This window comes from Antechinus flavipes, chromosome 2 (genome assembly GCF_016432865.1).
Source record: "Antechinus flavipes isolate AdamAnt ecotype Samford, QLD, Australia chromosome 2, AdamAnt_v2, whole genome shotgun sequence".
NCBI classification, from domain to species: Eukaryota; Metazoa; Chordata; class Mammalia; order Dasyuromorphia; family Dasyuridae; genus Antechinus; species Antechinus flavipes.
Genome location: NC_067399.1, coordinates 378,208,664 through 378,234,820, shown reverse-complemented (window position 1 = coordinate 378,234,820; position 26,157 = coordinate 378,208,664). Strand labels below are relative to the sequence as shown.

The following is a 26,157-nucleotide window of genomic DNA, read 5'->3' as shown; positions in this document are numbered from 1 at the left end:
TAGTAGTATCAGATTCTGTGGAGGAGGCATGGGTGATTGAGAAAATACCATTGGATTTGCCTAACAAGATCATAAATAATTTTGGACAGGTTTCAAATTATGATGTTGGTATTTAATCTATGTCTTTTTAATCCCCTTTTTCCCTTATAAGAAATATCATCTGTTCTTGAGTACCCTAAAAATCATGCTGTGTTTCCTCAGCATTTACTTTGGCCCACCTATTTTGCCTATTTGCTATCTTTAATGTCATTTCCATTTTTCTTATATGGCACATTTAGGGACTGAGCTTCAAGAGTCCAAATTCAGTAGTCCCATTTATACTGATAAAGAAATGTGTTAAAGGAATTTTCATGATCTGTCTTTGTCTCACACCATACTTTCTTCCATCTTATTTTTACCCTTTACCATTTCTTGTGCTTTATGAAGTGATGTTGCTTATAATTTTCTGTCATAAACTCTGCAATATTTATAGAAGAGTTGATACTATAAAATAATATGGTCTTTGTCCACATCTCATATATCAAGGTCAAGTTTTTGAGAGCTGAGATGGTTTCTGAACTAGTTGTCTCCACTATAATTGTTTATGTCAATCAGAGTTTTATAAGGGATGGTAAATAGTCTGTGGTGTTCTTATTTATAATGGGATAACCATCTCCCGTTTTTAAATAGGTCAATTTCCAGATGGTGAATAAATCTTATGCTGAGAGGATTGTCTGGAATTCTTCCTCAGTATAAATATTTTGATTGAAAGGTTTTTTTTGGTTCTGTTTTATGAATGTTTCTTATTTTTATCACAGTCATTTCTAGATATACTTTCTCTTCACCCTTTCATACTGAAATTGAACTTTTCTTTGGAGCTCACAGCATTAAGTAAATAAAATACCAGATTACTTCATCTAAAAACATATACAGTATTCTGCTAGAGTAGTCCCCTTCCAGCCATACAGAGAATATAGTAGGCATGTTTCATTATCTGTTCTTTGAGATTGTTACTGATGAAAGATTATTCTTTAAACAGCTTTTTAAAAACATTTTTATTTTGTTGAATAAGGCATAGTATTATAGCATAATTAATAATAGACATTTTTATTGTGCGTTATTATTTACAGAGATTTTTACATTAAATATTTCATTTGATTCTCCCCATTTTACAAATTCCTTTTTTGTTTGTTTGGTTTTAAAGGCAATTGCAGTTAAGTGACTTGCTCACAGTTTTGTTTGGTTTTAAAGGCAATTGGAGTTCAGTGACTTGCCCACAGCTAGGAAGTATTAAGTGTCTGAGGCCAGATTTGAATTTAGGTCCTCCTGACTTCAGGGTTGGTGTTCTATCCACTGCACCAATTAGCTGCCCCCATTTTACAAATTCTTAGCAGAATTAAATGATATTTCTGTATATGGGTTTCCTACTTTTCCTCGGTATTGTCATCATTTTTCCATGTTATTAGAATATTTACTAAAACTTAGCTCCTGAAATGTTTAGTCTGTTAAAAGTTTGCCTGTTGTTTGGGACAGTGAGAACAGAGGCCTTTTCCGAAAGTCATTTTAGTTGTAATATATACATATAGCAGATCCCTAAATCAGAGCCTCTTGAATAGTATTTACATTGTTTTGGTAACTGAAATTTCTTTGATTAAAAATTGAAAATGTAGCAAAAAATGGAAATGTAAATCAGTTTAATAGCTATTCCCTTCACTTTTTGTAGTCCCTCTTTTTTTTCTTTTCCTGGGGCAACTGGGGTTAAGTGACTTGCCCAGGGTCACAGAGCTAGGAAGTGTTACATATCTAAGGTTATTTTTGAACTTAGGTCCTTCTAATTTCAGGGCTAAATTTTATTTTTTTTTAAATAGACCCTGAATTGAATGATTATGGTCACTCATAACAGCCTTTCACAGTACTGGAGCATTTACCTAGACTAGAAGAGCATAAAAAAGCTTCCTAATAAGCGGAGCTATCCAAAAGCAAAATGATTGGTCTCAAGAGGTAGTTGCTTGCTTCTCCACATGAAGTCTTAATGTTGGGTGGCTACTTGGGGGAGAACTTATAACAAAGGAATTGGAATAAAAAGCCTTTAAGGTTCACTCTAACTAAAGTGAATCTATAATCTTGTGTAAACAAAGTAGTAATTCTTTGATAGAGCTTCCAATTTATAGCCATGGTTCAATGATGGAGTATAATTTAAAGCTTTAGCCTCTTAGCATTATCATTGTACCAACTGATGAAGAGCTATACCTCTTCTTTTTTCAAAGATAACAAGATTTTTGTTCCCTGTTTTATAATAGCTTCAACTTTCATGATATCGAAGTAGACAATTCATGTAGAGATTTTATTTCTAAAGAGTTGCTTTCTATAGATTTTTGTGGGTTTGGCCATTATTTGTCATTTCACAGTGTCATAGTTTGTGATCTTTTAAGTATAGTGAGTTCTAAAATAGAAATTTTGAGTTCTAAAGAAAAGATACTTTAAACGGCTGAATTATTACTTTTAGTAATCTCATTCTCGGTGGCCTAGAGAGGAGAAAGTACATTTCTCATTTGATAGCATAGGAACCTATTGCTCTCTCTTTTTATGTCACTTCTAGACCTTATGGTAAAGATTGAGGGGAAATTTTGGAAAAACTAACCAAGTTAGCATTGTGCTACATTTATAGACTCATTTGTTAGCTAAGATTCATGAGCATCATCCTCGTATCACTGGACCTAGCACATAGGAGCTTAGGAAATGTTGAAATGAACCTAGTTTGAGAATGAATAAGCATTTCAGTACATGCTGGAGAAAAAAAGACAAAAGCAGTCCCTAACTTCAGGAGTTCATTTTGTTGACAATAGCACATTCACACAGATGTTATATTTACATATATACACATACAGAATAACTATGATTAATTGAAGGATGTGTACCAACTATGAGTTTGGAAAGGAGTCTTAAAAGGAAGGTGGGGGTGTGCTGAATCTTAGAGGGAACTGAGAGTTCTAGGCCAATACAGTACATTAGGCATTATTAGCACATAGCCAAGGAGGCCCACATGCAGAGGCTGGACTGTCATGATCGGAGAAGAGCAAGTAAACTAGTTTGTCTGCAGTGAGTAAGCAGAAATAATGTATATAGTCACCTTGAAAAGGAGAGTTGTAGACAACTTGTGAAGGGCTTTAAGTGACAAGTTTATAGTTTTTTTTTTCCTAGAGGAGATAACTGGTTGTAATTATGTGTGTCTTATTTCTCTTCATATATGACTGACCAATTGAGGGAAGTTCTGAACTGGCTTATTCTAGCTATTAGAACACAGGCTTGAATTCGTATTCCAATGTTTACTAAATTGTTTGCATTTGGGCAAGTCCTGTTATCTCTTAAGATTTACAGAAAAAAAGAATTTACCCCTTAGGATTTTTAGGAAGAAAGCACTTTGGGGATTTACTTACTTTTGAGAGGCAATATAGAAATGAAAATTTGTTATGATTATTACTTCACATAATGCTAACCATGACTTGAGTAAGTTATTTTTTAAAAAATAATTTAGATAGTCATTGTTAAACATAAATCTAAATTAAATTCCTGCTTGTAATAACTAGCATTTTAGTTTGACATTAACAAAAAAGATAAAGATAATATGTAAAGAAACCAGGAAAAGTGTAAATAGGTTTTTTTTTTCGCTGTGTGATTATGACTTTTGGTAATTTATATTTAGCTAATGGTATAACTTTTGACAAAGCATTTCCTGAAATATAGCACTTGTCTCATTTGTATAGTGATCCCTGTTTTGGCCTTTTCTTTCCTCTTTAGAACGTAAGCCAACTCTCACAGCTGCAGTTTCAATGGGAGAGGGCGAGCAGACCGGCACAGTGGAGGCTGGAGATCTACCAAAAGTCCAGATTCCTCCTCCAAGTCATCCTGCCCCTGTACATCAGCCACCTCCTCTTCCTCACCGCCCCCCACCACCACCACCTTCCAGCTACATTACTGGAATGTCAACTACAAATTCCTACATGTCAGGAGAGGGTTATCAAAGTCTGCAATCCATGATGAAGACAGAAGGACCAGCCTATGGGGCTCTGCCTCCAGCATATGGACCACCCACTCACTTGCCATACCATCCTCATGTATATCCTCCTAACCCTCCTCCACCTGTCCCCCCGCCTCCAGCATCATTTCCACCACCCAACATTCCCCCACCAACTCCTGGATATCCTCCCCCACCAACATACAACCCCAACTTTCCACCTCCACGATTGCCTCCAACTCATGCTGTTCCTCCCCACCCTCCTCCAGGGCTTGGGATGCCACCTGCTAGTTACCCTCCTCCAGCTGTGCCCCCAGGTGGGCAACCCCCAGTGCCACCTCCCATCCCCCCACCTGGCATGCCTCCTGTGGGAGGATTGGGACGGGCAGCTTGGATGAGATAACATGATGCCTCTTCTCCCCCTCACCCCACCCCCACCCTTTTTTTTTTTTTAATCAAAAACCAATTTTTTTTTTTATCACCTTTGAAGTTTAGTTTAAATGGCAAAATAGTTGAACAGCAGGGTACCTTGTATAAATGCTACACAGCTGCAATACAGAAAGGGAATGAAAGGGTGAGCTTGAACTCTAGTGGGCCTTGTATGGTATAGCTTCTCGTATAGCTATTGCAAAGCCAATTATAATCTGATTTTGTACACTTGATTAATTTAAAGTCAGTTGTTACTGCACTGGATTACTTTATACTAGTGAAAACGTTTAACCAGCCATATTGGCTCAATAGTTATCTGTAAGGAGTAAATTTCCTTTTAAAAGTCAGTGCCTACTTTTGCTGAAAAATAAGTTTTAAATAATCCAATATTATCTAAAGTCAAAACTGTTTTTCTTCAGTAATACTCTTCAGCGATACATGATGCTGTTGTCAGACTTTCTTGGTTTAACTGGTATTATCAGTCCTTTCATTTTAAAATTGTTTTGGACAGGTTGGCCTTGCTGAATTTGGGGCTGTTTTTTTTTGTTTGTTTGTTTGTTTGTTGTTTAGTGGGGGGAGACAAGGGAATAGAAACCAGACCTTGGAAAGTAATGTATGTTTACATCTATTTACAAATTCCTGTACATACAGATATATTTTTAGAGTGTGAATGTAACATCATACTGTGAATTCCATCTTGGTTACAAATGAGACTCCCTCAGTTACCTACCCAAATAAAATCAGTTCTAAAAATATAAGAATGGTTTGTTTGGGGGGTGGGGAGGAGGAAAGTGGAGAAGTGACTTAAAACCTCAACTGTTGCATCCCTTCCCTGCCTCCTTATGCTTCTGGAGTTCATTTTCCCTACTGAATCTTATGGGCTAGCTTATGGGGACTAAACTGCCACTGTTTTGTGAACTTAAGGGGGAAAAAACCCATTGCTACCCAACTATGTCATCTTATTTCTGTTCTCTGAATGACCAGGAATCATATTGAAGTACTTTCCAGGATCCTTGGGAGAGATTTTATAACTGAATTAGAACACTATACTGGATTACTCTGGAAACCGGTGGACTTGCCTTTCAGAAAGGACCTGAATTTAGGCATCTATATGGGGGAGATGTATGGGTAAGGAGACTCCTGGTATCTGCTCAGGTGCAGAGGCAATTTGAAACCCAATAGTGAGGCTGACCTTAATCACCAAGTTTGGAGACATCACAGCTTGATTACAAAGAAGTTTATTTCATTTAACTGCAAGTATACACTATCACAATCGTATCTCTGACTTCATTTTACTAAAATATTTCAAATCAATGTTTTTAACCACACATTATTCAAAAACTATTTTCCTCCCAAGAAAATCAAAGGTTTCAATAAAAGGTAAAAATCCGTGCTAAAAGTCTAAAGGGCTTTTTGCTCTGTACACAAAACAGTAGGAACATAACTGTTCCAGTTCTCATGTAAATCACAGTCTACGGAAAATGGGGGGTGGGATAAGTGGGGCACTGTCAGGTCACAGGCTATACAGAAATCATACATTTGCCAGCAGATTTCCACAGAGCAGCGCAAAGACCCCCCACTTTATGAAAAAGTTTTTTGTAGTCACACACTTTATGTAGTATCATTCAGTAGTATCATCAGTATCATTCTTAATTTCACCAGTTCAAAAAATATGAAAGGTCACTTTCCTTTTGTTTAAACACTGAAACATCCTAATGACATTTGAATTAGAATGTGCTGCCTTGTGCTCAACAGATTTGGATTCTGAGGTCTAATGGGTCACCCCAGCATAGTGTAGCAGTAAGCACTGCAGTACAGGTGTTTTAATGAAACTTCAGAAAAGTTGTTAAATTGCTCTGGAAGACAGGAAAGACTTAAGATTAAGGACAACTAGAATCTAGGCTTAAAGATTCATTGGTATTCAGGTGTTTGTTTCCATTTCTAGACTTATGCCACTTTGTACTTTGACAGAGTTATATCTTAGATTCTTAATAAAATTTCTTGTGTCCCCCAAATAAAATTTGAAACTTAAAAGTCCATAGAGGAAACAATAGCTTCTATTTTATTTGGGAACTTTATTTAGTGCCACCTTCCACTCAGAAGCTAAAGTTTCTTTCTGGTTTTGATGCTGATGCCAAATTAATAAAGAGACTAAATTTACATGCCAGGGTGCTGCCAAAAAGGTGTGATTCTGTGGGAGAACTGCTTCATAACTTGTACCCCAGTTTGGAAACCACGTTAGCAAAAAGTCTTGAGCTAAAAGATACTTGTAACAGTAACTATTTGATTTTGGATTTATGGATCAAATCAGTGTGATTATTGCTGCTTTGTGGAGTTGTCTTAGCCAAATCATTTCCAAATACACATCAGAGATGTCGATTGTCTCTTATCAAACTGAATTTCTCTCATTTGCAGGTTTGCAGTGTGGAGAAAAATTGAACCTTGTTAGAAGGGGTCACTCACATCCAATAAAGGACTCTCTTCAAGGCCATTATGTTCAGAAGTCTTTATAAAGATATGAAATCTTCCTCATAACTTTTACAACTATTACAAAAATGTACTTTATACTTACAAACTGTATTTGCATCTCAAGATTGAATTAATAGTGTTAAGTCTTCATTATTACTCAAAAGCCCCAAGATGATTGAAAGAAGTCATACAAATGAGGGAAACCACTGAGTGGAAGGGATAACATCTCATAATCATATCCCATGAACAAATGAAGATTGGTTTCAGTATTTTTTAAAAGTGAATTTTTAAAGATAATGTAGGGAATGGAACTGAACCTTTGGTATAGGAAATTCCCACTACCAACTTAATACTTTGCCACAACTTTTATAGCTTTAGAGAACTGGAAAGTTAAGAGATGTATCCAGGGTTACATCTTGCTGGCTTTAAGAGGAAATTCATGTACTATACTATCTCAATTTTTAAGGAAGGGAATTCAGATCACCATATGATGTTGAAAGAGAAAAATGATTCAGGAGAGAGCTGTATTTCCCCTTTAGTAAACAAAAGGAAACTTAAAAAAAAAAAAAATTATCATTTGTCCTATAACTCATTGGAAATGACTGAACTAAAACTACTGGGCCATCAATGAATCAAGACTTTAGATTTAGAAATCTAGAACCTAGGGCTGAAATATATAGTCCAACCTCCCCACTGTACAAATGAGGAAACCATTGACATGACTAATCTTAACATTTTCCACCTTCCAGAAAAATATCATTTTGTGGAATCTTCAATTTTGCAAGCCTTTTTATGTCCATTATCTCATTTGATTCTCATCTGTATGAATGAGATAAATGATTCAAGACAAAATAGCCCTAGAGAGAATTAACTTAGCTAAGACCACATAATAACTGAGGAAAGACTGGAATACAGATCTATGAATTCCCAATTCGGTACTCTTTCCATTATACTAGAGGGTCAGATCTGATATCCCAATAGTTAAGTGCCAGTCTTCTTATCCAGGTGGTCCTTGGGCAGTGCCTTAATTTTCTTTGACTTTGGAAAATTACTTCCTGACTCTAGTCAGCTTAGGTCAGCTCTGGCTCTGCTTTCAAATCCATTAATTCATTCCTAGAATTAAAAGGTCAAAAATAACATTTCATACCAAACGTGTTTTTCAACATAGTTATTAAATGGTACATTGGGGAAACAATAGTTTACCTAAATTTTAGCAATGCAATATAAAGTATCTGGAGAAATACTGAATAGATGATAGCGCTATTAAATTGATTCAGAAATGGATAAATGGTTCATGGTCAGTATACCAATAATTCCATATGAACTTCATAGGATCAGGGATATATGCCTGAACTATAATAGTTTTTGTCAAAGATTTAGATAAGTGGAGATGGCATCCTTATCAACTTTGCAAGGTTAGAAAATCAGACCAACTCTAGAGATGCTATAAAGGATAAATGTAAAGGCTTACACAAGTTCCAAAAAGCCACAAATACAAGATTGGGTCAGATTCATTCATTAGAAAAGGTCTAGGAATTTTTAAAAATCCATGCTCAATATGAGTCGACAGTATGTGGCAGCCAAGGAGAGCTGTTTTCTTGTGCTGTGTATGAAGGCAGAATTTGTGGAATAAAGTGATTTTTTTTTTTTTTTTGGCTCTGGTTGGATCACACCTAAAGAATGGTCTTCAATTTTCTTCACTACATTTTAGAAAGGATGTGGAGAAACTGGGAAGGGGAAGGAAAAGATGAGGGGAAAGAATAAGTGCAACTAGAATGACAAAAGTTCTTGTGTCCAATCCATAGAAGCATGAATCTAAGGAGATTCTAGGAGAGATTTGACAGCTGCCTTCAAATACTTAAAGGGCTATATAACATAGAAATATTTGATTCATTATATTTTGCCACAGAGATCATTACTAGGAGCAATGGCTAGAAATTGCAATTAGAGGTAAATTTAGGCTTGATATGAGGGGACAGCTTCCCAGTAATTAGAGCTATTTGTCCCAAAGTGAAATTAGGAATTAGTTGGTTTCCTCTACCACTGGAGATCTTTAAGCAAAAATCAAATGCCCACTTGTCAAGGGCTGGTTTTTGAAGTCCCAACTCTAAAATGTGTATGTGTGTGTAAATAAGCAAAGGATATTTCTGAGATAGCAATGTTTACTTTCTGCAGACCTCTCCATTTGTTTTCCCTTCTTTCAATTAAATTGAACTAAAACATCCCTGAATTGGAAAGAAGGTAGCCTGTGATGTAAAATCATCATGAACCCTAACAAGAAGCAATTCAATGAAGAACAAAAACCCTCAAGATTTTATAAACATCCATTTATAATGAACTGATAAGAATCTAGATTCTCAAAGTCTTTTTTGTCAGCAGAATATGAGACTTGTCAAGTCCTTTCAAGCAAGAAAAGCTTCCACGAAGGGCCCAAGAAAAGAATTTTATTTCATCTAAAGAATATTCACTTTCTGGAGAGCCTTATCACTAAAGTCTGGGCCACCCAGGAATAAACCACAGCAAACTAATGAACTCCTATGTGGAAAGTGTAGGAAGGAAAAAAATTTACATTATGAAATTCTTGGATACCTGAAGTTCTCAGCAAGACTTAAGTGGGGAGAAAAAGTAGACTAGAAAAAAGGAAAGACTCATTTTGGTCTTTGCATTGACTTATACTAAAGAGCAGCTGAGAACTAATTCCTCAGTGTTTTCACAGAGCACTTCAGGCCCTGATGGGAGGGCTGAACTTTTTTTTTTTATACTTGCCTTATAGGACTCAATCTCAGATTTCAAAAAAAAAAAAAAAAAAAAACAACTATCCCTGGCTCATGGCAGAAAGGACCTGGACTATGAAAAGAAAACTGGTGGATTGTGAGAATTGGCCACCGTTGATACTAGGTCATATTTATCAAGATATAAATGTTCAGCATGAACTGGTATTCTGGTCCATAGTATCATAAGGAAAGTTATTCACATGGGGGAGAAAAATCACATGATAACTTTTATTCTGAAGTAAGTAAAGGAACCAAAATAAGCCCCAAATTTCATTAGTTTCTTTCTGGGTTGGATTAAGTATGAGACAGGATGAAATGAATCTTCTGATATCTCGAGGGTCTTTTCCCATAGGGGATTCTAAGAACAGAAACTAGACTTATCAAAAATTGGTCATTCCCCCCCTCCATACCACCATGATCCCAGGAACTATATGGCTGACAACCCCCCAAAAGGAAAGTGGAACTTCTAGGCTATGTTTTGAAAAATCCAACCAGGAATTTGCATGTCATTCTAATTTCCTCTTGAAAAAGCCATTTTAGTAACAAATATGGGGAAAAGCTAGCCATATATTCAAGCAGATGAGAGGGGCTTTATTGGCCACCAAAACCTCTTCAATTGGGTATTTCTGAAACAGGATGATCAGGAGTCTATTTTCAGTATATGGAAAAGGATTGCTTCCCCAGTGAAAAGCCATTCCAGGACCTCAAGAGAACAGTAGGCCAAAGCTGCCATATTTACAAAGAACACCACAAAAATAATTCTGGCAGCCAGAGAGTGAGAGGTCCCTCTCTCTTATGCATCTCTCATTGTCCCATTCCTAAGAAGTCGTTCCTCCTATACACTCATTCCCAGTCTTCAGAGTAAAACTCCTACAAGGGCCCCTTGAACTGGTTTCCTGAAAGGTGCTGTCGGATGGAAGGTTTGGAACTTGCTGCATCTCCAAGCTTTCTCCATACAACCTGTGGGAGACAGAAACAAGTCTATAAATAAATGTGCATGCCTACTGAACTAGTCCAATCTGCCACTGAGTGGTCCAAAACCAACATAATTGCTTTCACATTTCATTGATCACACTATTGTCTCAATCACTAAATGCTTTATATAACTTTCTAATTGCTTCACATAATAATGGAATAGCAGAGCTGTAAAAGAACTTAGAGATCATCTAAGTCCAGTTTCCTTGCTTTAAAAAAGAAGCTAAACCTCAGAGAAAGGAGCCTGCCCATCTGGTGCAGAGGGGGTGTTAAGGGTGGAGGTATTCACATACCTAGTCTCGGTCATCAATGTTTCCCATTGCCTTAGTATACAATGTTTGCCTTAACAGAGAATATTAAAGCAAGGAAAAGCCTTAGGAATCTGGTCTTTTGTGTTTCCCCTTATTTTTTCAGATGAGGAAACTGAGGCTTTTAAAAGAAATATAACTATGGTCTCATCCATCTCAAAATTCTATGATTTTGTGTCTCTCAAAAGACCCACCAAAGAGCTGAGCACGTGTCCTTATGCCAACGGTTGCTTTTACTAATTTCCGCATTCTGAGTTGAGGTCCTTATTCCTGTACTGTTAGTAAAGGTCACTAGATGGCAACAATGGTTCAAAATGCAAACTAATTCACATAAAGAACCAAGAGCTTTTTATTCTGTCTCTAATTTCAAGCCTAGGAACCAATCTGGCTAAGAAAAATGTCACCACAGGCTGAAGTAATGCTTTTATTTGGATGGTGAGGGTGAGGGTACCCATGTGAATGGGCAAGGAAAAGCTTAGGAGAACCAGACTCCAAGGTCTCCCTCCAGGTGTAAACATTCACAGAACTTTTTAGCAATGAAACTTTGTAATATTTCACTATATGTCTGAATTACCACAGAAGCTTCATTCCCAGTAATCAACAGTTTCTCTGGATCATTACCCTCCAACAAGAATAAGAACACAATAGGATGTGAACAGGCCAAATCAATCGACAGGTTGGTGGAGTAGAATGAGTATTAACCTAGCAGTCAGATTCAACTTTACTAGTTCCCTTTGTGATTTTGGAGAAGTATTTTCCCAATTCTCCTCAGTTTATCCTGTAACAATGGAGATTTGTAAAGCTCTTTGGAGTTTACAAAGTATCTTATATTCATTATTATCTCCTCTGGTCCTCACAGTGATTCTGGAACACAATAACAATTATTATCCTTATTTTCCAAATGAAGAAATTAAGACTCAAGTGGTAGATAGCTCTTATGTTAGAAATGGGCCCAAGTTTCTGGTCTTGAAGGCAAGGGACCTTTCAATTATATACTTTGCCCTGATTCCCTTTCCCTCTCCATGAATCCCTCAATTCACCTAAGACAGGTAGACAAGGGAATGTTTCTATTATTAATTCTCAGAACAGGAATCACAGAATGTGTGTGTGTGGTGGTGGTGGTGGGGGACATGAAGGGGAGGAAGCAACAGAGATCATCTACTTCCAGTCTCATCATTTTCCAGGTGTAGAAAGAGAAGGAATTTCAAAGAAGTCATATCACTCTGAAATTGTACATATATAGCTTTGTGCAAAGCTATATAAAATTAAACTAAGATATTAGAGATGAAGATGACACTATTATTACAGTCACTGTGAGTAATGGCCACATTAACTATGACACACAGAAAGGCACTAAATTGATGCTGCCTGATAAAAAGCCACTGGACTTGGGAATCTGGAGATCTAAAATTTCATCTTAATTCTACCACTTGGATAAGTCAATTAAATTCTAAGCCTCGGTTTGTATCTCTACTTAGGCTACTGACCTCACCAGGTTGTCTTAAGATAAAAATATAAAGGGCTTTATAAACTGTAAAGCACAATTCAAGATTAGTGGTGCCATGTCAGGCCTGGATTCAGGAAGGCCAGAGTTCAAATATATCCTCAGGCACTTCTTGGCTTTTTAGTTTCCTCATCTGTAAAATGAAGTAGAAGAGGAAATGGCAAATCGTTCTAGATTCTTTGCCAAGAAAACCCCAAATACAGTCATGAAGAGTCAAAGATGACTGAAAACAATAACAAAGAACTATATAAATGAAAGTGATTTTGAATGAGGAAACTGTAGTCTAGAGAGGTGAAGTGATTTCTGGTCTTGAAGGCAAGGGACCTTTCAATTATATACTTTGCCCTGATTCCCTTTCCCTCTCCATGAATCCCTCAATTCACCTAAGACAGGTAGACAAGGGAATGTTTCTATTATTAATTCTCAGAACAGGAATCACAGAATGTGTGTGTGTGGTGGTGGTGGTGGGGGACATGAAGGGGAGGAAGCAACAGAGATCATCTACTTCCAGTCTCATCATTTTCCAGGTGTAGAAAGAGAAGGGATTTCAAAGAAGTCATATCACTCTGAAATTGTACATATATAGCTTTGTGCAAAGCTATATAAAATTAAACTAAGACATTAGAGATGAAGATGACACTATTATTACAGTCACTGTGAGTAATGGCCACATTAACTATGACACACAGAAAGGCACTAAATTGATGCTGCCTGATAAAAATCCACTGGACTTGGGAATCTGGAGATCTAAAATTTCATCTTAATTCTACCACTTGGATAAGTCAATTAAATTCTAAGCCTCGGTTTGTATCTCTACTTAGGCTACTGACCTCACCAGGTTGTCTTAAGATAAAAATATAAAGGGCTTTATAAACTGTAAAGCACAATTCAAGATTAGTGGTGCCATGTCAGGCCTGGATTCAGGAAGGCCAGAGTTCAAATATATCCTCAGGCACTTCTTGGCTTTTTAGTTTCCTCATCTGTAAAATGAAGTAGAAGAGGAAATGGCAAATCGTTCTAGATTCTTTGCCAAGAAAACCCCAAATACAGTCATGAAGAGTCAAAGATGACTGAAAACAATAACAAAGAACTATATAAATGAAAGTGATTTTGAATGAGGAAACTGTAGTCTAGAGAGGTGAAGTGATTTCTGGACTTGAAGGCAAGGGATCTTTCAATTATAAACTTTGCCCTGGTTCTCTTTTATCCTCAATTAAGAGTTTATTCCTCAATTCACCTAGGACAGGTAGACAATCAAGGGACCGTTTGTGTTACAAGTTTCCAGAACCACAGAATGTCAGAGCTGGGGGAGGAGGAGGAAGGGGAGTAGAGAGGGGAAGAGAGAAAGCAATAGAGAGATCATCAGCCTCAGGTATTCAAGTATTGCTGCAAGGAAGAGTGGGAACTTCAAAAATAACAAAAAACAAAAAAAAATGTTCCTATTCTAGATATTTGTCGGTAGAGGGCAGCACTTACCTTGTTACAAAAGGCAAATGAGTCCAGGGACCATATTCATTTGATTTTTCCCTCCCTCTTCCTCTCCCTCCCTCTTCCTCACTCTCGACTCCTGCCATTGATATAGGATATTATCAATTTTAAAAAATCCTCTACAAATGGAAATTTATAACTCATAGTGACTGCCCCAGGGTAACACAGCCACTATGATCAAAGAGTAAAGATGAACTCAGGTCTTCTTGTCTCTGAGACCAGATATTTATTCTATCTCACCACCTCCCTTTTAACACTATACAGTATCCTTTCCCCAACTCCAAGAAAATGGTATCCTCACAATTTCCCTGTGGGTTACAGGCAGAGAACTGGTCTTTGGAGAAACAGTAGAAGTCATAAACCCCAGGACCCAGAAACACTCTCCTCCCAAAGTAGGAAGAGACCAATGCTGCCTATGGGCTCAGTGACTAAGGGTGAGCAGAGAGAGCAGTGCAGGGGACAGTAAACTATAGGCTAAATTTGGCCTGCTATCTGCTTTTGGAGAGCCTATAAACTAAGAAAGGCTTTTACATTTTAAAATAAAGTTCATATTTAAAAAACATAAAACTTATTCTTCACTCTTAGGCCTTACAGAAGCAGGTGGCCATCTGGCAACCTTTGGTATAGTGGAAACAATTCTGGTTAAGAGATCTGAGAATGGGAGGAAGGAAGAGATCTGAGTGGACATGTATGACATTAGACAAGCTATTTACCTCCATCATTACCCCCAAGAAGAAGGAAGTGGAATCTTTAAGTCAATGGACAACTAGAAACCAATCAGATCTGAATTCTGGTCCTGCCTTCTGTATTCACTCAGAAGGGAACATAGTAAAAGGGAAAGAACACTGGCTTCTGAGTTAAAGATCCCAGATTTAAATATACCTTTGTTAACATCCACCCATATGGTCTTGACAAGTCACTTTATCTCATTGGGCCTGGATTTCCTCATCTGTAAAATGAAGGAGTTGGATTACATGGCCTCTAAGGTCCCTTCCATCTCTAAAACTACATATAACCCTATGAACTTGCTATGTTTTTTTGAGAATAAGAACTGTCACATAGTAGTTAGCTTACAGGACACATGTAAAATGCCTATTGCCATTACTGTTGAGCTGTTCACTTCTCTGATCTCTGAGGTCTTTAGCACTGCTTCTAAAAATATAAGAATGTTTCCGATCTGCCAGGGAAAAAAAATCATTTCTCAATCAACTTTTTACTTACTAAAATCCATTCCCATTCATTGTTAATAACTTTGTAAAAGAAGCAAGGCAAGGATTTTTCATCCCCATTTCATACTTGAGGAAACTGAGGCCCACAGTGGTCAGGTGACTTGTCCATAACTCACAGAGACAAAGCTGGGACTAGAAGGCAGGTTTCCCCCTGCTGACCATTCTGTCTCTCACTTGAGGACGTGAGGACATATCAAGTGCCCCTTTGGTGATTAGAACCCAAACTTTATCCATTCTAGAAAGTTGGGCAAGAACCACGAGAACAATTCCTCCAAGACCCCACAGAATTTAAAGTCATTACATTGCACATTTCACGGACGATTGCTTTCTCCTTTTCGCTCAGGTCTTCTTCATAACTGTCCTGTATCTGCCTGTCCAGGTTTTCATGAACTTCCAAGACCTAGAGGCAAATGGATGCACAAAGGTTATTAGGGCATATTTCTTTCCTCCAATTGAGGTTTACATTTAGACTGGTCTAAACTCAACTTTCCAGTTCTAGATTCTGTCAGAATTGCTAGATAAATTGAAAATATTTTTCTTCCCTCCTTGTTTCATAATTAGAGGAGCCCTTGAGGACTGAGTGATCTGTATTTAAAGGACTCTTAATAATGTTCAATCACTATTCCTTGATAGCTATAATCCAGAATTCAGCATGAGATTCCACTCTTTTATTCCATATAAAGTTCAAGTTTACTAGTCTAGCATTCAAGATCCTCCTGACTTGACACCCTATCTTCTCTTTATATTCCACCTATACCTGTTGCCCAATATTTACACAATGCTCTGCTCTTTCAAGAGAGAAAAAATTAAGTCTCTACCACATATTAGGTTCATGACTGGGAGCATCTATCTCATCATGTATCAAATGAGGAAGTTGAATTTGATGATTCCTAAGATTTCTTTCAGCGCTAACATTTTATGACTCTTCAGACCCTTCTGGTTTTGACATTCTATGATTTATGATTCTAACAGCCACTACTGTTTGTATACAAACTGCACATTTCCAAAATTATTCTGGGTTCATGTTAGAGAGGCTCTTTTCAACCTTAAAAGACCACATAATGAGGAATTGTTATTGTTGTCAATATTACCAGTGCTTTCACAATTTTCCTGTGAGGAAGAGAAAGGAGGCACGCACTTCTATCTCCCTGTTTTGTAGAAATCAAATAAGGTTAAATGACTTGTCCAAAGTTGTAGAGTGAAAGAACTGGGAGTGGAACTTGGCTCCCCTGCCTACTCCTTTCAGGAAGCTACATTGCTACTTATATTCTGGAGTTACAGAAAGGTGGCATAAAGGTAGTTAGCACAAAAAAATAAAAATCCTACTTCAAAATATTCTGCCACTGTTATCTAAAGATCTTTAGAAAAATCTACTTCCAGCAAATAAATGTATGTGTGTTTAAGTGATATCCATATTATGTATAAACACATAAAATACTAACATGCATGAAATACATGCATGCATACATGCATACATACATACATACATAATCAAAGGTAGATTCTTAGTTTCCTGAAAAGTTTGGAGATAGTTCTATCTGAAAGCAATGAAACTCAAAGAACATCACATCCAAAACCTTTAAGAGCCCTTTTTTAATTATTCTCATAATTACATATACATATACATACACACACACACACAAATTGTGTGTGTGTGTTTCTATCTGCCTGTCTCTCTCCCTCTCCCCATCCCACTTCCCAATAAATGACAGGAGATTCTTCAAGGAATGAAAAATCAAAAGAAGTTACATGTTCAGACACCTGGTGGCACATAGAGGACATAGACTCCTAGGATACTGTGGTCTAGGGTGCTCTCTGAGCATATATGTATACATCAGAGAGAAGGGTAGGAGTGAAAAGGGGACCCAGAGACATACCTTCATAGCATGCACTACTGCCTCAGGTTTCTGTCCCATAGGGACATAGCCCACTGCAGGGGAAGAAGAAAGCTCGGCTGTCATGTGAGCAGGACCCTGTGGAGAAGTAATTATACCTTTTAGCTTGGCTTTGATTTCTCAGTAAAAGTTTGAATCATACTGCTAGGCAGTATGGTCCCCAAAACTGGCAAGTCAAGACAACAATTATGGAGACTTAGACTCTTAGAACTGGAAAAGATCTTAGAATCACAGAATCCTACAGTGGGAGCTATTTGTTGAAGATGTCATCAAGAGGATTCATAATATGGATAAAGCTCAGATTAGATGTCCTTTGTGGACTTTCTAACTCAAGTTCTATGAGTCTTTGACAATACAAGAGTTGGATGGGACCTTAGAATCATCAAACCAGAAATTGTCAAAACCAGAAGGGATCTCACAATTGTGGAATGTCAGACTTACAAAGAGCCTTAGGATAGGAAAGAGGCATAAGGGAGAAAATTTGGAACTGATTTTTTATTTAAAAACAAACAACAACCAACAGGGTTCTTCAAGTTGTAAAGGAGAAATTAAGAGAGATCTAAGCTACTTGCATTTATTTTGTCAATTCCACCTCTTCCGTGAGTGGCAGATCTGTCCCTTATTTCTACTCAAATCATAATCACCTTAGTCCAGGCCTTCATTATCTTTCACCTAGATTAGTGCAACAGCATTCTAATTGGTCTTCTAGTCAACCCCCACTCCAATCATGAGCTCTACTCCTATATCATAATTGTTTTTAGATATCACGAACTGAATGTTCAATAGAAATCCAACACAGAATTCATTATCTTCTTGGGCAAACCTTTCCTTCTTCAGAATTTTCCCATTACTGTCAATCCCAATCACCTGGGATCAAAATCTTGGTGCCATCCTAAAATCCCTTCAAGGTTCAATTTAAGTACTACCTCTACAAAAGAAATCTTTTCTTTTAGCTGTTTTACACACACACACACACACACACACACACAGAGTACACACACTGGCTTAAGTTCTTTTTGGGTAGATTCTCTGCATTTATTAATATATTATCTCCCCTTAGTAGAAGATAAGTTTCTTGAGAGCAGGAACTGTTTCTCTTTTGCATTGCATTGCATCCCTAGATTTTTTTTTTTAATGTTTGGAACCCTACTTCATTTAAAAAAGAAAAACAACCTATTTGTTGTGAAGCAAAACAAATTTCCACATAAGCCACATCCAAAATGCACACCACATTCTTCATCCTAAATCCTGGTTCTGGCCAGAAGCATCAATCTGGGAAAATAAAACCAGCTCCATCATCAACTGAAGCAGGTCATTTCTTGCCTCTGGGACTAAGTGTCGCATCAGCCAAATGGGACCAATTTTTCTATTCTACCAATTTTTGAAAAGATCAAATAGGGATAACAGATTTTTAAAAGGTACTTGGAAAATATAAAGTGACGTTAAGTCAATTCTTTATGACCTGAATTTGGGTTTTTTTGGCAAAATTATTACAGAGATTGTCATTTCCTTGTCCAGTTCCTTTTACAGATGAGAGGAACTTAGGCAAACAGAGTTATGTGATTTGTCCAGGGTCTCATATAAGGATCTAAGTCCAGACCTGAACTTTCTTCCTGACTGCAGACCCAGCACTCTATCCATTGCAATATCTAGTTGCCCCTAAGTGATGAAAAGTGATATAGAAAGGTAGAATCCCGGAAATAGTAGTAGTAGCAGTATTAATAACAATAATAATGGTATAGAATGGACCTATCATTTCAAAGACATAAAGAAATCCCAGAAGAAATTCCCTCTGCCAATGTAGGTCAGCACCTTATAGGCAATTTACAGTCCTAGAAAACTGCCTAGACTGATTTCAGAAAAGCCTCAAAAGATTTACATGAACTGATGCTAAGTGAAGTGAATGGAATGAGGAGAACACTGTACACAGTAACAACAAGATTGTATGATGATCAACTATGACAGATTTAACTCCTCTCAGCAATATAGTGATCCAAGACAATTTCAATAAGTTATCTAATAAATCTAACAGGTGAAAATGCCATCTGCATTCAGAGAGAGAACTATGAAGACCAAATACAAGTAGAAGCATACTATTTTCACCTTTTTTTGTTTGTTTGATTGTTTTTCCCTTTTGTTCTGATTTTTCTCTCTCAACATGATAAATATGGAAATATGTTAAAAGGATTATACGTGTATAAGCTATGTCAGATTGCTTGCTGTGTTAGTAAGGAAATTAGGAGAAAGGAAGGAGAAAAAATTGGAACACAAAATTTTACAGAGATGAATGTTGAAGACTATCTTTATATTTATTTGGAAAAATAAAAATACTATGAGAAAAACAAAAGAAAACAAAAAATTAAAAGAAAAAAATGCCTAAAGCAGGTGTCAAACTTGACCTCTCTTCTAACCAGATTAAAATGGAACTGAGAAATGTTTAGAATAAATAAAATTACAGTACTACATAGATTGAGATTTGCCCAGGAGCCCAAAACTAATACGTGTCACAAGCAGAGCCTGAACCCATTGGGGTAGCTAGATGGCAAAGTGGATATAGCACTGGCTCTAAAGTCAAGAAGACCTGAGTTCAAATCCAGCTCAAGACAGTTAGTACTTCCTAAATGTGTAACCCTGAGCAAGTCATTTAACTCCATTTGCTTTGAAAAAAAAAAAAAAAAGAATATAGATCCTCTTAGTTTCTAGCCTTATTCTCTACCCACTATCCCATGCTGTGTCATAATCATATTTTCTCATATTCTCATCATAAAAGTTACTATGAACAACTAGTTAGTGAACTGGATAGAATCAGCCCCTGGAGTCAAGAGGACCTGAGTTCAAATCTGACCAAAGATACTTACTAAATGTATGACTCTGGGCAAGTCAATCAACTCTGACTGCCTCTCAAACAAAAAAAAGAAAAAAAAAAGTACTGCTTCCTTAAGTTTAATGAAAAGGATTTGCCCTTGTAACATTCCAGTTGGAGAGATTGTTCCAGACCTATGATTCAGAGGTTAAGGATATCTGTGGCAAATTATCTTTGGTAAAACACTGCCCAGAATCCATTTATCACTTGCAGTCATACCGCCACTTCTCACCCTGGTCACCTGCTATATGTCACAAGAAGCAGACGGTTTATTTAAATGTATATCCACCCCCATTAACACCAGCCACAGCACATCCCATCCAAAAGAATAGGAAATCTTTGTCTAACTCATCAAAAAACAGATCAATTGAAATAAGAAGCTTTCCCCAAAATGGATTTGTAAGTGACATGAAACAGTAATTGTCAATCACAGTTTCTATTTTGGAGATAATCACTTAGACTCAAAAATGTAAGTAATAGAAGGAACTGTAGAATAATGAAAGTTAGAATCCAGAATGTCAAAGCTGGAAGGGGCCTTAGAGACCATCTAATGTAGCTCCCCCCTGTTTTATGGATAGAAAAATTAGGCGCCCAAGAACAATTATCCCAAGATTCCAGAACATTATAACAAGAGCAATGGATAAATAGTTTTATTCTCTGACCACTTAGAGACTATATCCTGTTCTTTCCACTGGACCTTATTTGTTATGGTAATTCTCTTCAACCACATACTACAGGTTTAAGGCAAGATGCTCTAGTGTCAATTCCTTAAGTATGCTTGGGCTTTTACCAAAGTGACTTATTTCTTGGGCTCTTTAGGCAATGTGAATGAGGCCTCCATTATGTGGGGCCACAAAAGGCTTTGGATATTGAACCAGACATTTGTGAAATACAGGGCACAGAGAAAGGAAAGTGGTCTAGGGCTGAGGGGAGGGGGGGGGGGGAGTTTGTCTTGAGTTCCATACAACCTTTGTCTCTTTCATATATGTATAAACTGCTAGACCTGGAAGAAATCTTACTGGTCACTGAGTTCAAATTCTTCATTTTAGAGATGAAGAAACCAAGACTCAGTGAGGGGAAAAAGTTAAATAATCCAAGCTGCACAGCTTATTAGAGGCAGAGCCTTACAAGCTATTATTACTTGTACGCAAGAATCCAGCTTTGTCTTTGGACAAGTGGTCCATGGCATCTGAAATGCACTCTCCCTTCACCTCTGACTCAAAGAATCCTCAATTACTTTCAAAGTGCAATTCAGGGCATTTCCTGATTGTCCACTTTTGAGTATTACCTCTTTCTCTTCCAATCCTCCTCACCATTTACTTGCTTACACAATTTTCTATATCCACTACAAAAATATAAGTCCCTTAAGGTAGAAATTGTATTGTTCCTATGCCTTCTGCATGGAATTATTTTCAAAATGTTTGTTGAAGTGAATTAAATCAGTTCTCTTCACTTCTTACTCAGAGCTTCTTCCAATATCTTGTTCCTAGAGTCACCCCCATTTTATTTGTCCTGTGTTCACCATACCCCCATGCAAAGCTGCATTATGCCCAGACCTCTTCCCCCAACCCTTGCCAAATGTTCATGTCCACCTTCTGCCACCCCCAATCCAGAGGCAACAGGTATCCTCTCAAAGATGAATGATTCAAAATACTCATTCACACAGGTTTGGAATGATCTTTTGGAATTAGTCTCAGTTCCCTGGCTATATCATGTGTTTAAGGCTGGCCTTCCCCAAGCAGAGAGTGTTACTTGCTTGAGAAGCAGGGGCTATGTGCCTAGAACTTGGAATTCCCTCTTGTGTCTAGATTAAAGTTAGGGAGTTGGATATAGTAGGAACCAGGGGGTCTATATGGGAAGCCTTCCTCCTCCTACTCAGCAGCTACTACATTACCTTCTGCAAATCCCCATCACCTCTCTGAATCTCCATTTGCTCAGCCATAAAATGAGAATAGCACTGAGCCACAACTCTCACAGAAACATTATAAGGATCAAACGGGAAATTATATGTAAAATAATATGTAGAATTGCAAGCTATTCTATAGATATAAGTTGCTGCTATTGTTATTCTTCTATTTTTCAAAAAGGTCTCTAAATCACTAAGTAGATCCTTTAAGGGAAATCTGTTATCTCTTTGAATTCTTTGATAAATGTTATTTAAACACATTGTGCAGATCCTCAGAGTACTCATAGTTGATACCACTGTATGTAGACCTCCCCAGACCCGCTACAAATTAACAGCATATGATTTCAGAAAAGCCTGGAAAGATTTCATGAACTGATGCTGAGTGAAGTGAATAGAACCAAGAGAATATTATTCATAGTAACAAGATTATGTAATTATCATTTGTAATGGACTTGGCTCTTTTCCAAATGAGGTGATTCAAGGCGATTCCAGTAGACTTGAAATAGAAAATGCTGCTTGCATCCAGAGCAAGAACTCTGGAGACTGAATGTGGATTAAAGCATACTATTTTCACAATTTTTTGTTTGTTTTTTCTTTCTTATGGTTTTTTCCCTTTTGATCTGAGTTGTCTTGCACAACATAACAAATATGAAACATGTTTAAAAGAATTGCACGTCACTATTTCAAAGTCCCATTCTTTTTATACAGCAAAATAACTGTTTGTACATGTATACATATATTGTATTTAACTTATACTTTAACATATTTAACATGTATTGGTCAAACTCTATCTGGGGGAAGGAGTGGGAGGAAAGAGGGAAAAAATTGGAACAAAAGGATTTGCAACTGTCTGCATATATCTTGTAAATAAAAAGCTCTAATTAAAAAAAAGAAAGGTAAATTAAAAAAAGATTAAAAAAAAGAATTGTACATGTTTAATATATCAGATTGCTTGTCGTATTGGGAAAGAGGAAGGTAAGGCAAGGAGAAAAATTCAGATCAGATTCAAAAATGAATGTTGAAAATTATCTTTACATGTATTTTTTGGGAAAAATACTATTGAAAATTTAAAAATTAACAGCATAAATCAGCAATTATTTCCAACCATTTCCATCTCTTTGGAAAGTAGGACTCTGCTCTGGCTCTATAGGCTAGTTTTTTGCCTTGTCTATTTGGGAACCGTATGACTTCTTACAATTTACCACCATGGCCTCTAATGGATACCCATTCCCTCTGCCCTCCTTCTTGCTCTTCTCTATGCCTTCAGCACCTCTTTATAAGTATTACCTTTCCACATTAGAAAATGAACCCCTTAAGGGAAGGGACCACCTTGTTTGCATAATGTGAGTGTGTGTGTGTGTGTGTGTGTGTGTGTGTATACAGTACATGTGTTATGGCATGTATTGTGTGTGGGCATGTATGTGCATAATGCATGCACATGTGTGCAGTTTCCTGTTGTGCCCATCACATGTGAACAAGACCACCCCTGCTTATACGTTCATTACCTACACGTGCTGTACATGTGTCTATATGGTATGCCTGTAGCCTGCATGTTTATGGCATGCACACACTAACAAGATCATTTCTAGCAAGATATACACACATGTACACATATGTACATGCAGACACAAAGAGCAGTCCATGCTCCTCAGGGCAAGGATTTGGACTCCACAATGCATAAATGATATAGAGAAGGGAGAAAGTGAAGACAACTTTTTTCTCTTTCCTAACTTAAGAATAAACACACATGCATATGTGTATATACATAAACATAAATACATTTATTAAATATACACATGTTTACATGTATTACACACAAAGTTTAGCATATTGCCTGCAATACAGTAAGCACTTAATAAAGATTCTATCATAATTGATAACAGTATATGCAACTTTGTATCAAGATTGTTGCAGTTTAGTTATTTTTCAGTTGTGAGCTACTCTTTATGATCCCATTTGGGATTTTCTTGGCAAAGACACTGGAGTGGTTTGCCATTATCCTCTCCAGCCCATTTTACAAATGGAAACTGAGGGAAACAAGGTTAAATGACTTGATCGGGCTCATACAGCCAGTAAGTATCTGAGGTTAGATTTGAACTCAGAAAGATGAGTGTTCCTGACTGACTCTAGGTCCAGCACTCTATACACTGTGCAGAATCACACAGCTATTAATTGTCTGAGGCTGCATTTGAATTGAGTTCTTCCTGATTCCAGACCCAGTGCTCTGTCTCCTATGCTACCTAGCTATGAAGAAAATCTATGACTAATATAATAATAATAGTTGACATTTATATAGTGCTTATTAAGTGCCAAGCATGGTGCTAAGCACTTTACAATGATCTTATCTCAGCAAGGTAGATGTTGTTATCCTCCCCATTTTACAGATTAGGAAACTGAGGCAAATAGGATTAAGTATCTTGCCCTGGGTCACACAGCTATTAAATGTCTGAGGCTGGAATTGAATTTAGATATTCCTAACTCACTGCTCTATCCACTTAGCTGCCCCCAGTGGTGATATTTAGATATAGGGCTTTAAGGTTTCTGAAGTGCTTTTATAAATATTATCTCATTTTAGCCTCATTATAATCCTATGAGGAAGGTGAGATAGAAGAAATGAGGGAGATAGAGATTAAGTGACTTGTCCAGTGTGTCTGAGGCTGGATTTGAACTCAGTTTTTTTCTGACTCCATATCTAGGACTCTATCCATTATGTCACTTAGCTACTTCACATACTTAATCTGGAAAGGATCTTAGAAGTCATCTAATTCAATCTTCTCATTGTTTAGATAACAAAATGAAAGCTCAATGAGGTGATTTGACTTCCCCAACATCACATAGATATTTGAACCTCATAGGGAGCCTTGCAATCTCACATTCAGAAATCATTTAACTGTACGAGATTGTGTGTTGTAATAATACCTTGATTCAGAATAAAGTACTGTGTCTAAGTCTGTGAAAAGTTTCTCTTAGCTTGAGAGGACCATAATTCTATCAGACCTTAGAGGTTTCCAAACCCCCCATCATACAGAAAAACAAAATAAGATCCACAAGTGACTTTTCAGTGGTCACAGAGCAGGCATGCGGCAAATTTGGGAAACATAAAGATCACAAAGTATTAAGCCAAAGATTCCAGTATATTTCCACATTCTCTCTAAGCTTCACTCCAGGTCCACTGAACACCTCCCCAGTTAGCCAGCACCAAGGACTCTTACGTTCTGCAGGGCATCCTGGTACTGCGGCAACGATGATAACTGTGACTCTGAGTGATATGGAGACAGCCCCTTCCGAAGAGTCCTGAAGTCCCCAGAACTGGACTGCTATATAGGAAAGAAGAAAAAAGGGGAAATCATGTGAAATGGTTTATGGGCAATACCTTTTTATTTTAATATATTCTAGTTTAGATTCTCCCATTAACTTGATATTCTCTTGAAAAAGTTAATTCTCCTATCTGGAAAATGAGGCCATACTAAGACGGCTTCCTAATTGCTGGCCCATGGAACTTGAAAGGTTAAGTGAAAAGGTAGACAGAGAGGGATTGCAAAGGATTCATAAATCTGTAAAAAGTATTTTTTTTAGAAATGACAATGAATGTGGAATAAGGAAAGGCCTGGATATGAATCTCACCTCTGACACATAACAAACTCTTCGATCCTCAGTTTGTAAAACATATATAATCAGCATTTTCAAATGTCTGCAAATACTATTGTGATTAATAAAATATTAAAGTCATTTAATTCATCATAACATCTATTATCTCAAAATATGAATATGAATGATACAACAATTATCTTGTAGGAATTCTAGTTTTTTTTTTTTCCTTTAAAGTGAGTATCTGATGATTAGAAAGCACTCTTCTATGATTTCTTCCAGAACTGAAATTCTATGATTGTAGAAATAATCAATAAATTGAATGCTCCCATCATTACAATGCTGTAAGAGATTAAACAAACAAACCAAAAAACAGAAACAAAAACCCAAGATGATAGAACTACACTTTCATCAGCCTTGGAAGAAAAATCTATTAACCAAGAAATAACTACAGTTTTTCTAGGGTCATTGACTCTATCAACATAGCTACTTTTCTCTCCCTCCCCTTCCACAAAGGTACCTCCAAGCCTTTGTAGCTGCTTTTTATGAGCTGCTGTGTTGAAAAAAGTTTTCTGCTTGATTGCCAACCCTATGGTGATGAACTCTTCTTATTAGCTAAAATGATTTAAAGTTAAGCTAAAAGTTTAAAGTACCTAATATCACCTCTACACACTTTAGTGGAGATAACTGAGAATGGTTCAATAAAATGAGATATATAAGTGCTTTAACTAAACT

At 37.0% G+C, this 26,157-nt stretch overlaps 2 protein-coding genes across 5 annotated transcripts in view; one reads left to right on the top strand and one right to left on the bottom strand.

The window, feature by feature from the left end:
- The window catches only part of CCNK (cyclin K), a 35,408-nt gene extending 30,224 nt beyond the window's left edge, over positions 1-5,184 (top strand). For all 3 annotated transcript variants that reach the window (XM_051978407.1, XM_051978405.1, XM_051978406.1), the window contains one exon: positions 3,778-5,184. In XM_051978407.1, coding sequence (XP_051834367.1) covers positions 3,778-4,397 — 620 coding nt within the window. In that variant the 3' untranslated portion in view covers positions 4,398-5,184. The remainder of the gene's footprint in view (positions 1-3,777) is intronic.
- A 461-nt stretch (positions 5,185-5,645) lies between these two features.
- CCDC85C (coiled-coil domain containing 85C) overlaps positions 5,646-26,157 on the bottom strand; it is a 190,264-nt gene continuing 169,752 nt past the window's right edge. The window contains exons 3-6 of one of the 2 annotated variants that reach the window (XM_051978408.1): positions 25,047-25,151; positions 17,048-17,143; positions 15,472-15,570; positions 5,646-10,626 (exon numbers count right to left, since the gene is read on the bottom strand). In XM_051978408.1, the coding sequence (XP_051834368.1) occupies positions 10,537-10,626; positions 15,472-15,570; positions 17,048-17,143; positions 25,047-25,151 (390 nt within the window). In that variant the 3' untranslated portion in view covers positions 5,646-10,536. The remainder of the gene's footprint in view (positions 10,627-15,471; positions 15,571-17,047; positions 17,144-25,046; positions 25,152-26,157) is intronic. The other variant, XM_051978410.1, reaches the window with a different exon arrangement.